The 13,879-nt window shown below is 38.8% G+C and overlaps 1 protein-coding gene across 1 annotated transcript in view; it reads right to left on the bottom strand.

Moving 5' to 3' along the window:
• The window catches only part of CDK14 (cyclin dependent kinase 14), a 440,392-nt gene that overhangs the window by 206,347 nt on the left and 220,166 nt on the right, over positions 1–13,879 (bottom strand). Inside the window, exon 8 of the mRNA XM_040964848.1 lies at positions 3,799–3,922. Within this exon, the coding sequence (XP_040820782.1) occupies positions 3,799–3,922 (124 nt within the window). The remainder of the gene's footprint in view (positions 1–3,798; positions 3,923–13,879) is intronic.

The following is a 13,879-nucleotide window of genomic DNA, read 5'->3' as shown; positions in this document are numbered from 1 at the left end:
CTGAACCAATAGTTATTTGACAATTACTATGTGGTGAGTGAGGATACAGACATGTAACATACTAGTCAGCAAGCAAACAAGACAGGTCAAGTCCTTGCACTCACAGAACTTATAATCAAATAGCTAAAACAACATATAGGCCAGCAAATTAACAAAATAGTTTCAAGTATACCAGAAGTGGTATTAAACACGTAAAAAAAAAAAAACTATGGGAAAACCATGGGGAAGGTTCTGTTCATGGAAACGTGGCCTCTCAAGACGTATTAGGAATGTAACATGGATGATAAATAAATAAATAAAGCAGGAGGATTAGCATCTGAAATAAAGGGAAATGTAGGGCGAAAGTTCTGATGTGGAAACAGTTTGGGAACTACAACAAGAAGCAAAGGCAAACACTGGACGAGGCCACTGAAAAGCTTGCTTAGGGAACAGCAGTTTCCAGAAAGGATGCTGCAAGCATCTGTTTAACATGCCACACCACAGCAACAGCCTCTTTACATGACAAAAACATAAACCAAAACAGAAAACCACAAGAAGCTTATGCATTAAAAAAAATCTGTAGGGATGAAAAAAATCAAATATAACTTATTCAACATACACACGGGAAGTAAGTTCTGGTGTTTGATAAGAAACAGTCGAACCATTTGAACACCTGGAATTCAGAACGACACCCCGATTAAGACTTAAAGGGTCTCTAAAAACATACATAAAACCTGGTTTCACCTTATGAAGCAGAGAGAATATGCAAAGTACTAATGTTGAACTTATTCATTAACTTTTGAAATAAGTTACTAAATTTCCTCTAAACGAAGGGAGGCATTTTTGTACTAATGTATCTTCTACTTATAGGGCATCACTATCCTATTTGCTATATATAAAGTAGCATGCATCAGAACATGGCAATTAATACTGTGCTTGAAGGCAAGGCAGCCTTATAAAGCAAAACTCCTTACTCAAGGATCTAGATAAACACCTGGATTCTGTCTTTGCAACTTGTACCTGTGGCCAACCCGGGATAAATGTCACTCCCTCCCTGAATCTGAGGTATCTCTCAAAAACCAAGTAAACACACCTGATGTGCTTCACAGGACAATGAAGCCAGAATTTCTGTCCAACACACAGAAGAGCTCCACAAACTGCAGGAATTTTGCTCCTAGAATGTATTTTTCTAACAAAAATGGCTGCATTTAGAATGAGAGGGAAAATCATACAGACACATTTGTCTCTTATAATCAAAACCACATACTGCTCAAATAAAGAGAATAAAGCCAAGACAGAAGAAACTGGTTAGAAAACTCCATACACCTCGAAGTATGTTGCTAATTGCTCTACTGACCAGGCCCATCTCAGCTTGGCTATTCAGCTTCCCTGTGGCTTCCAGGGTGTTTCTCTCCTCTCAGACAGCACACGTGCCCAAACACAGTAAATGTCAGTTGGTGAAGAAGTCTCCCTCATTACACTGGGCGTGTGCCAAGTGCACATTCCAAGCTGGAGGAAGCAGTCCTCAAGGCCAAGGACTGGGCAGGCGGATCACAGGCATAACTCCTGAACACAACAGCCAGCTGTGAGGAGTCACAGAGCTCTGAAACACAATCACAGGGCCCACCTAAAGTCCTCGCCTTGCACACACCAGGATCCCACATGGGCACATCCAGCTCCCTGCTTGTGGCCTGAGAAGGCAGTCTAAGATGGCCCAAAGCCTTGGGATCCTGCACCCATGTGAGAGACCTGCAAGAGGCTCCAGGCTCCTGGTTTTGGATCAGTGCAGCTCCAGCTGTTGCAGCCACTTGGGGAGAAATCACTGAACAGAAGGTTTTCCTCTGTGTATATCTGACTTTCCAATAAAAATAATATCAAAAAAGAAAAACAATCACAACATAGAGGTGTTTCACCAAGAGGTTTACACAGGGCTCTGTATAACAAATAACTAGAAAGACCAACATACTCATTGATGGGACACTGAACAGGCACCAAGTTTTTGCTATGATTGGAAAAACGTAAGATGCTAAAGCTAACAAAAGAAAGTATTCATGACACACCCTTAAAGGAACACTGGTTTTTATGAGGCTGTGTAATAAGCACATGAAGGAAGAAATGAGAAAAAAGTTGGAGAAGGAGAAGCACATTGGGAAAACATACAAAGATGTCAACATTTGTCATCTTTGAGTAATCTAAAACTTACTGAAGTATCTAAATGTTGTATTTAGTTGGATATCATAAAATTTCAGTTGTAAAGACCGATAGAACATTTTAAGACAACCTTACCCGTTACAAACAGATGTCATACAATTAAATAAACCCCAGGAGGCACATGCACACAGGGTGTTCTATCTTTGGTACACAACTCAAGAAAATTAATTTAAAAGTACTTTAAAAACACACAAATGATCCACGTACAGTCTAAGCACATATTACAATAAGTATCTTTCATAGTATATTAATATTCCATAGGAAAATTAATCTAAATCCTTTTTAATTTACTGATAATGACAAACTATACAACATGTTCACAATAAAGCGAATAAAATTGAATTGGAGGACCCTGAAACCTTCCCTCCTCCACCTATCTTATCCTTGGAGTATACTCTACCACATAACACAAAGATTTTTCTATCTTGCCATCTACACTAATTCTTATGCCAAATATAACAATAAATAACTACAACACACACCCCCCCCCAAAAGCACCAAGTTTCATCATTGTTTCCAAAGTAGATAAGGTCAAATGACAACATTTCACGAACTATCACTTGCCATACTAACTTTTATCTCACTTTCAGTAGAATAAATAAAACCCAAACATAGACTCATTTCAAAGGCACTCAACAGCCCACTCACCTTGAAATAAGAACTAATCATTTCCTGTCCCTTAAATGTGTTTAAGGAGAGAGGTGAGACTGGCTGGGGAAAGGTAATCATATTTTAGCAAAAGTCACATCACAACCTCAGGCATGGTTAAGTCCCCAGGGTAATTTTTCATTCTGTCCTTAATAGAACAAATTCCTAATCAGAATATTTATTAAAAAATAACAGAGGCAATGCAATGCAATGTCAACACGTGGGGCTGCCTCCAGGGGCGCTGGGGACCACGTGCGCTCTGTCCATGCAGTCAGGACACCGTGCAGTGGCTCCCGTAAGTCGACACCTCAATTTCAAACTTCTAGGAAGGAATGTCCAAAACGGGCCCACTCCAGGACACGTATTTTAAATAAAAATAAATGTCTACTTTTACAATGTTATTGAACAAGCCTGAAACAATAATCGCTTCTGGAAAGGTGAGCACTCCTCCAGACTGCAAACATACCAACAGGTTTAGGGCACCTTACGTCATGGAACAACCTTGTGATGCTTTGAAATGACCCAGAGTTTTAAATGCCTTTTCTTCAAGTTTGGTAAAATATCAATAATTACCGAAGCTGGTAAAGGGTAAGGTGAATTTGTTATAATCTCTTTCTTCTTTGGAGTATGTTTCACAGGCTCATAGCAAATTAAAAAAAAGTCTCCATCAGTTTATTTTCTGCTCAACGTTTTTCAGATTTTCCCTTTAAAAATATTCATTAATGGGATCTGGTTTAGGCTTATGAATACTCATGTCTCTCAGCCTAAATTTTATAAAAATTGACCAAGCATTATGTTTGAAGATTATCATAAATAAGAAGAAAATTCTTTCATTCCAGAAAAATTTTTTGCCATGATCTATGATGACAGAAGAAGCACACCTAAATAAACTAAGGGCCACCATCTGCCTGGCATTCTCACAGCTCGACAAAACAGACTGGTAATTAACTGCTTTCCTACCGAAATCTGCCAGCTTTAACTCCCCCGTGTCACTGATGAGCAGGTTCTGCGGTTTCAGGTCTCTGTGCAAAATATAACGCTGGTGGATATAAGACAGCCCTCGCAGCAACTGAAACAAAAACAGCTGGAAAAACAGGAAGGCAGAAGTTAAAAACAGAGCACAGATAAGGACCAATTTCAAAATACAGTCTGCCAATTACACGCCTTTACTGAAAATGAGTATCCATCACCAAATTTCCGACCAAATTATTTAAACAGCATCTGCAATATTAGTATGTAGTCGCCCCAGTCATTAACATGCAATCCAAGAATTTTCAAACAACCCATTGTCTCAACCATGAACGACATCACCTCAGCCGGGAGACCCTTAACTCAATGTATACTCCATAAATTAACCAAAGTGTAAGAAACCAATTCTTCACAATATTTTTAAATCTTCAGCTCTAAAATGATGCTTGAGGAAAAAACATCTCCATAATATCATAAAGTGTTTAACACATTTATGTAACCATGCGCAAGTTTAACTCTACGGAAATGACATAAACATGGTGGTCTTGAGTTCATTCATTAACATGCTTTAAGGAATGGAAAACATAGGAAAACTAAAATGATGTGAAATCATGAAAAGTCACACCATCCAATTAATCAATTAATACATATTCAATTAATAAACTTTTTACACATATGCCCATAGAGAACGCTGTTGCCTCAAGTCCAACAGGTCCTGCGTTGATTAAAGAGCTGACCCATCTTTGAGAGAAATGGACAAGAGCAGAGAAGAATTTGAGAGCAACAGTTTTACAAAAAATAACTTTAAAAATGACTAATGCCCTTTCTGGTTTAGTTTCGTATTGGAATGTATTAAATATTTCTATTGTAACAGAGTGTTTCATCATACTTCCCAATATTCTGATCATGAAAAGAGAATATTTTAATCAATTTACTAGCAAATACACACATGTTAAAAACTGATCCCCTATATCAAAAATAAAAACAAATATTACTTTTTAGTGATGCCAACACTCTAGTCCATACAATCAGCCAACACCCAAAGGTGGTTTCAGGGAAATTGTGAATGAAGTGTGAAATGTTGATTGAATGAAGATGCACCAGAATATGCAGACTGAACTCCGGGAAGTCCGTGAGCCTTAGGATGCATGCCTTTCCAGAATATTTCAAACAACTAGGGATTGTGGAAAAAAAAAAAAAACACATAGAGGGCATATCTTGAAAAGACAGTAAGACCTCCAAATTTTTGTATGTAACAATATGCATGGGGACAGTGAAGGCCTGGGATCATTATTCCCAAAACCTAAACAAAGAAAATAAATGTCTGCTCTGTTAGTCTTAATGAAGTAACTGGCTTAAGCCTTGGGAAGCCTATATCACTCTAGATTTCTCATTTTCTCCATTTTTACATTTAGCTGATGGAAACATTTGGGTTAATGCCATTACCAGCATTTTCCAGGGTCACTGCTCACTTTCAATACCCACAGTATTGAATACCCACAGTATCTGAATTCTAAAGCTTGCAATTTCTAAGAAAGCCCATACTCCTTTAGTTCAGAAGGAAAGAGAAAGCCATCTTGCTTTCAAAGACTTTATACACACACATCCATACACACACAGAGAGAGGCAGACCACATAACAAACTTACTTTCAAAAATAAACGGACTGTAGAAAAGAAATGGTCTGGCATTGAAGACAGTAACTTATCTTTGGCGGTCTATCAGCTGCTTGCTTACCAGAATGACTGACTGAACACAGTGAACATTTTAATGTCACAAACATCTAACACCCACTATGTGCCAGCAGCTGCCCTATGCATTGTAAAGTACCATCTAATTCAACTTTTGCAGCAACTTTAATGAAGGAATTGCCACTAATGTCTGAATATTGATGAATGGCCAAGATCACAGCACCGTTAGATGCAGAGTTAGGATTTGAGCTCCGATGCTTTGATTCCAAAGTCCATGTTTTAACCACTCCACTCTGGGGATCTTGACTACAAACCAATATGCATAAGCGCGATGCTGGGACAGAACATTCTCTGTCCAACTGAAAATAAAAAATATCGGTGCATGATGTCCTGGCCCCAGGTACCACTGAATCCAGTCAGGAGTCCAGGCATCATCACTCCATAGCCCTGAGTTCAAAAGCAGCCACCAGAAACCTTCTCCACACTGAGCAGGGTCTTCCCCAACTACGTCCTTCATCCTTAACTCTTCTATCAGAAAACCCCTTCTCTCTATTGTGTAAGAATCTCCACTTGTACTCTCTGCAGTCCTTCCTGACGACTTCCCCAGATGCTGCCCCCCACTGCAGGTGCACAGCAAGTATTCACTCATGCCCTGAGATTAGCTTCTCTATAGAGCTATCAGGATGGAGTACACCCCACCCCACCAACTGTGCTTCAGCTGTTCTCGGAAAATGCGTACACAGCTAGCAATCCTACACCAATAATGTGATGACTAACCAGAACTGGGAGACATCTGGGTGGTGGCAGATAAAAACATAACATAGACAATCCTAGAATGGGAAGAGTAGTTAGGTTAAATCACCCCAAAGGGCTCTTCTTTAAATACTTTTATTAATTAGAGAAAATAGATAATCCTCGTGTTAATCCATAAGCTATTGAAATTAGACATCATATTAAAGAAGATTAAGAAAATCAGTGTTAGGAAAAGGTACAAGCATACACTCCAATTATAAGTGTGTGCATGACAATTAAGACCCAAACATAACAAATATAGCCTCCAAAACGTTTCCAGCTATTTGAGCAATACAAAAAGTTGAGTATCAACAAATCTTCACAGAATAACTTATTTATGGTTTATTAGGATTTGATCAAATGTTCCAGGTACAGCCATGGAAGAAGACAGCAAAGACAAGTAAGATACAACATGGGTTCCCCAGAGCCTACTGGATAAGACACACACACACGGACCACTGTCCCTTCAACAGTCCTGTGTTGTTATTGCAACACCAAGTATGGGAATTGAAAGTTGGAAGTTATAAGAACAAACAGCAATAAAACTTATCCTGCCTTTACAAGAAGAAAAATCTAAAACATGAATCACAGGAAACTGGCTACTTGGGAAACAGAATTCATTACACATGAAATGTTAAATGAATACTGCGTTGATCAAGTATTCACTACACACTAAGTTGTAGTGATATTTCAATCCCCCTTCTATTATTCTAAGAGAAAAAAAAACTGAGACCACTCCAGTATGCATAATTCAGAAGAAAAAAAGTTAAAACTCACTAAAGAGGACAAGATGATGGAAATGTGAACCTGTCAACTTATTAGGACAAATTAAGAATGGTACCACATTTTGCTGAAATCATTAAAGTGTACATTACTAATAACGCTTTATTTTTTGTCATGGTACATTTATGTTTTATTGGGGGGCTACTTTTGTTTCAGGAGTAGAGATGTATATTGCAGTTTTTCTTTGATTCCTGGCACTCTTGTCTCCATCTCATCGTTCATTTGTGAGACTGCAAGTGTACACCTACAATGCCATGACACATGGCAAAGAGCAAAACGCTACAGTCAAGACTACAGCTGAAAGGCTATATTATTGTGAAACACAAAGGACATTAGGGAGGGGAAAAGGGAGAGGCAGGAAGGGATTCAAGGGGGCAGCCCTATACTTACCAAACTGTGCAATGCATAATAATTAAATAAATACTGCTTTAATGTGTCCCACACATTAATGCACGGGCAGCTGCAGGTAGAAAGGCTCTAGGACAGCAGGACCTTGCAGAGTAACACAGAGGGCCCATGGCGGATTCAGTGAATATTTTCATAACTCAAGCCAGAGGAATTTCTTCCTTTATAACTGTGGGCATACTTCTAATGTTTGCATCCAGGTCCTGCATAAGTCACGTTGGTTGATGGTTAAACTAAATCATACTACGCTGAGTTACAGCTGACACTCTGTGGCAAAGCAGAGGGGACCATGAGAACAGAAAGAACCACCGCATGGAGGACCACACACAACAGCACTGGTATGGCTAATGACTAGTAATCAATGGCATCTCACATACTGAAGAGAGACCAATGCTAACTAAAGGCTTGCTCCAATTGAAGAGTTTGTCCAAGTCCTTTTACATGTATTACTCGATGCTTTACAGGTTTGTACTTTCCCTTTAAGCAAATGAGAAAACCAAAGCTCTAGCAAAGTCTCTAAGTCAGCCAGTCATCACACAGAGCTTGTGAATGCTCCACTCTCACTCACAATCTTACATGACGTGTGTACTGAATATACGCATGGCAGAGTCAGCGGTTCCTACTAGCAAGTGAACCCAGCTTTCTAAAAGTCTCAACGAGCATGTAACAAGCACGTGATCCCCGAGTTTCTGCTTTTGCTATTTAAAATATTTCCAGACATAAATAGTGTGGCAGAAGGCAGCTTCATGTACTGAAGCTCATAAAATAACACATTTTCCTGTCATCTTCCCATCTATCTATTTTAGCAGCCATAAGGTTTTCCTAAGAATACTTTGCCATTTCTGTATATTCTATTCAACTTTTCTAAGAAGAGATTCCTCCAAGTCTGTCCATGAGATCACTGAAGTTTCATATGAATTTACTTGAATATGCTCACGCTCTGCAGTCATGCTTGTAGAATGGGGCCACTTTGGCCTTGTCTTGCCATCCACAGTAGAAGTTCATATTCTCAGTACCCTGGCAAGATTTCCATGGAGTATCCCTTATGCTGTCATCAGAGGTCTTATTCCCTCTGAAACCCTTTGAATTTTAAGTAGGCAAACATTATCAGAATAAACTCTTTCACTATTTAAGTTAATAAAAGCAGCAGAGGAAGGCTCGCTCATGTGCTGGGGTCCCTGCACCCCAACTGGATCCTGCAATAAGTCCCGGGCCGGGCTCCTGGCTTCAGACTGACCCAGCTCTAATTATTGCTGCTATCTGGGGAGTGAATGAGCAAATGATCTCTCTCTTCTTTCTTCTGTAACTCTGCCTTTCAAAAGCTAAATACATATTTTAAAGAAAAAATGTCAGCCAGTTTGAAAATACTAGCTATAAAGACAGAAAGATGTAGGATCAAATTATTTTATGCCAAGAGCTGATAGGTTTCATGAATTTTCATAAATACATAGATTGTGTAAGATATGACAAATTAGGTAAACACAGCTTTTCAAGGAATGATCCAGCCTTCTTTAAGCAATATATCCTGGGTTTCTTGGGACTTCTAGGAGACCAGCAAATTTATTAAGAAGAGATCATTGCTGTGGTCCCTGCTCCATAGGACACACCAGCAATTCTTACAAAGACAGCTAAGCTACTTTCCTGCCAATGGCATGAGCCAACTTTAACATCTTGGTATCTTAAGTTTTCATCTTGAAAATGATCTGTTGACTCTTAAGTATCTTTTATTACAATATTAGGTCTTCCTCAATTTTGAAAAAAATTACATGAAATGACTCATGATCCACTTCATTAGCTGAATTTCAAGATACTCAATAAAAGTTTATAATGTATCTAGTAAGTACCCCTAAATAGCTACTATTTTTACAAAGCATCACTGCAATTTAATGAACTAAATTTTTAAAGAATACTTGGCAGATTATACAGAGATAAAGAGGAAATATAAATAAAGCCATAGCTACCGAACATTATGGTATAATTTACACGTTACATTGGACACATTTCACAGTACTAATGTGCTACTAGAATAGTATAAAGCCTAAGTATTGGGCCCGGCGCGGTGGCGCAAGTGGCGCCGGTTCTAATCCCGGCAGCCCCGCTTCCCTTCCAGCTCCCTGCCTGTGGCCCGGGAAAGCAGTCGAGGACAGCCCAAAGCTTTGGGACCCTGCACCCGTGTGGGAGACCCGGAAGAGGCTCCTGGCTTCGGATCGGCATAGTATCCGCCCGTTGCGCTCACTTGGGGAGTGAATCATCGGACGGAAGATCTTCCTCTCTGTCTCTCCTCTCTGTATATCCGCCTTTCCAATAAAAATAATAAAAATAAATCTTTAAAAAAAAAAGCCTAAGTATTTATGTCAGAGTTTAAATGCTATTACCACTTCAAGGAACATCTTACATACTAATCCAAAACAACTACTATTCCTTCGCTCTGCAGTATTGGCATCCCATATGGGAGCCAGTTCATGTCCCAGCTACTCCACTTTCCAAACCAACTCCCTGCTTATGGGCTGGGAAAGCAGTGGAGGGTGTCCAAGGCCTTCGTCCCCTGTACCCACGTGGTAGATCCAGAAGAAGCTCCTGGTTCCTGGCTTCAGATCAGTCAGCTTCCACTGTGGTGGCCATGTGGGGAGTGAACCAGCAGTGGAAGGTCTTTCCTTCTCTCTAGATCTCTGCCTTTCCAATAAAAAAATAAATTTCTTAAAAAATGTGAACCAAACAACTGATGAAGATGATGAACCTTGATCTACAGATCCAGATGACATTTCACTAGGGATTGGCGTTTTGGTGCAGTGTGTGAAATTAACACGTTATGCTGGCATCCCCTACGGGTACCTGTTTGAGTTCAGGCTGCTCTACTTCCAACTCGGCTCCCTACTGATGGCTGAGGAGAAGCAGTGGTGAACAGTCCAAGTGTTTGGGCCATTGTGACCTACTTTGAACACCTGGATGAAGCTCCTGGCTCTTGGATTTGGCTATTGTGGCAATGTGGGGAATGACTCAACAGATGGAAGAGCTTGACTTTCAAAATACACAAATTAAAAAACAAAAAAAAAAGTTCACCCAATAAAGCCATACCATGCAGGGAATTAATTTCAAATGGAACATATATTTAAAGACTTACTGAGATCATATATAGCAACAATCCTCTCTTCATTTTCTCTCAGAGGGTTAAAGTAACAAGAATGTAAACAAGAAAAATAACTATGACCTGTACTGTGTAGTGCCATAAGGGCCGTGTCCTTCCAAGACAATCAGAATAATCTCTGGCTGTGGGCGCTGTGTGTGTGTGTGTGCACACACGCGCGAGAGAGCACTTTACTAACTGGACTGATTTCTCTCACTGGGCCTCATGTCAATCTTGGGGAACATGTAAACAAAAGGGTCCCAGACAGAGGCAGTGTGAACAAGTCCGCTTGAGGTTTACAACCCGTGAGTGAAGCCCCCTGTTCCCAAGGAGTTCCCCCCACAAGACGCATGCTTCTATCATCGGACAGTTTAAGTGGAACACTGCGTGCATTTCATCGTTCTGCAGAATGACTTCTCCCATCTGGGTTTTAAAGCGTGTCTAGGAAAGAATGGAGGGCTTAATTAGCCGGCCGTGACTCCTTTGTCATTTTCCAAACTGTTTCAGGCAGATCAGCAGACCACAGCAAGGGAGAAAAAGCCATGCCTGAAATAACTAAATGTGGATCCCACATCCTAAGCAGAAACACACTCTCAGATCTTTCTGAATACTCCACACAACATGAATGGATACACAGCACACCACTTTCTAGATGCGGGAGATTCCGGAGTTATTCCAGAGGGTATGAAAATGCTCAGAAAAAGCCTAGGAAGGAGATGAGACCAGGTGATGAATTCTTAAAACACTTTCTGATGGCCTCATGAAATAATCATATTTCCTGAAACACAGAACAAGGAAAGGCTCTATAATATTCATGGCAATGCATAGTAGAAAGTCATTATAAGCTAAATGAAAGTTCTAATGAAGAATATGGAGAAAATCAGATATCATTTGATTTTCTATCTGAACACTAAAAAGTCTCATTTCAGAATCAATTCTCAGTGCCATCTGTATAAAACAATCTTAATTTGGCATAGCATTACTCTATCTGTTACACGCCTGCTGGTTCTCCCAACTATACAGGAAAAGTAACCATAATAAACCTCCTATATCTTAATTAGTGTATCTATTGAAATGAAAAATAATCAGTCCTACGCCAGTAGGATTTCAAATACTCTAGAGAATTAAAGTGCTGTGTTCAAAATTACTTTGGTCATTTTCAGTGATTTAAACACATGCCATATGTGCTTTTTGAGGGAATCTTCTAGAAAGTCATTATAATAACATGAAAATGAAAATACATTACATAAAAACACAGGCAGATTCCAGCTCATCATGGTAATAAGATGCAAACATCTACATTCCTGGATGTCAGCTGTAGACAGCATCAATTAATCTTTTTCCCCCCCCCCACAAACCTTTATTTACAATCTGTCATGCTTATCAAGATTTGAAGAAGACAAGAGAACCTGAATAAAGGACAAAAATTCGGGCTAGTGTGGTCATTTTTTTTTAAGTCAATGGTCAAAATATAAATCAATGAAAATTATCAAGCTAAATAAAATTGTGTATTTGCCTCAAATGTGAATGGTCAAAACCCAATATAATTTATAGCAAATAAAATAAAAGGTAGAAAATGTGACTTTCCTTCCAAAAACTCTAACCAAGTTTCTATATATCAATTATCATGCTCCTAAAATTGGTTGCTATGCTTATAGTCATCATAAATATTTATAACAAGACCAATATCCTCAGGCTTTTGATTCAAGCTTTAAATTGCTCATCAAGTAATTAACTGCTAAAATTATCCATTTGTCAAAAAATTGATACTATGCTTAGAAACAAGCCAGTAGTTAATAGTGAATATTTACTTCTGGATGCCGTACTGACAATTCAATTAAAATAAATGTTCCTTTTTTGTGCATCTACTCCAGTATTTGCCAGGAAGATATATTTTAAAAAAACAAGATACAACTTTTTCAGCTGTTTTGCTGGGTCTAAGCCCAAAACTAACTTATGGTTTGTTTCATGGTTTACTAAGAAATTAGAACTATATAGTATTTTAGTTGGTCTTTCTTCCTTTGCATTCTTCATGACTTTTCCAATACTTGAAGCTCTACTCAAGTTACAGTAAAGGAAAAGTTCTTTCAATTTCTTTTAAACAAAGATTTATTTATTTAACTTGAAAGCCAGAGCTACAGAGAAAGAGAGTGGAAGAAGCAGAGAAATCTTCCATTCACTGCTTTATATCCCATACTTCCCCAGTGGCTAGCCAGAGCTTAGCTGATCTCAAGCTGGGAGCCAGGAAACTTCTGGCTCCCACGTGGGTGCAGGGGAACAAGGACCTGAAACATTCTTCACTGCTTTGCCAAGCCACATGCTGGGAGCTGAGTCAGGAATGAAGCAGCTAGGACTCAAACCAGCAGCCATAGGGAATGCTATGCCCCCAATCCTCTCAATTCTTAATAGCATTTTATTTATATATATATATAATAAATATAATAAATATATATTATATATAAATATATAACATTTATATAAGATATAAATATATAATAAATATATATATATAAATAACAGGAATATTTTTCAAATGGACATGGAAAATACACACACTTAGAGAATCCAAGATAATTCCTACAATATTTCTATATATGATCATGCTTCAGACTACAAAGCCAAAAGATGCCAAATTTAGGAGCAAATTAATTTGATTGTTGTGCCTTTTATGTCTGTTCTAATACTCAATGCTTATTACATTCTGATCATCTAATGATGCATGAAATACCCACCTAGATACAGAGTTACAAAAAGGCCATGATCCTTCAAGGTTGACTCCTCATCTCACCTTGTTATTACATATCTTTAAACTCCTATGGAACTATTGCAGTATCTTAGTTTAATGCCAATGTTTGTAATTAATATCTAACAAAGCATCATGCACATCTGTTGACTTCAAAAATAGTATCCTTATGTTCTTCATTTTGTATTCATAGTTTTACGTGACAATACATATCACATGAAAACAAACAAAAAAAATAAGTTAATGCATCAAACAGAAATACCCTTGAGACGTTTGTCACTATGTCATAGATTTCTTTGAGAATGATCTCACCTGCGGTGCAGATGCAGAGCACAACCCTGGAGGAGGCCCCCGCTCTAACAGGCAGGCGGCGTGGAAAAGCCAATGCATAACCAGGCGAGTGGCCTCCCATGGAAACCAACACGCTAATGAGGGCTCTTTGCTCCTGTGCACTGCAATTCAGATGCCAAAACGCAAAGCATGAACAGGTGACAGCTATTTTTTTTAAACTTTCCATATCCTCAGAGAATGTATC

The sequence above is a fragment of the Ochotona curzoniae genome, unplaced genomic scaffold (assembly GCF_017591425.1).
Source record: "Ochotona curzoniae isolate NIBS_2020 unplaced genomic scaffold, NIBS_Ocur_1.0 scaffold_3835, whole genome shotgun sequence".
In the NCBI taxonomy this organism is placed as follows: Eukaryota; Metazoa; Chordata; class Mammalia; order Lagomorpha; family Ochotonidae; genus Ochotona; species Ochotona curzoniae.
Note: the sequence above shows the minus strand (reverse complement) of the source record. Positions and strands in the feature narration are given on the sequence as shown.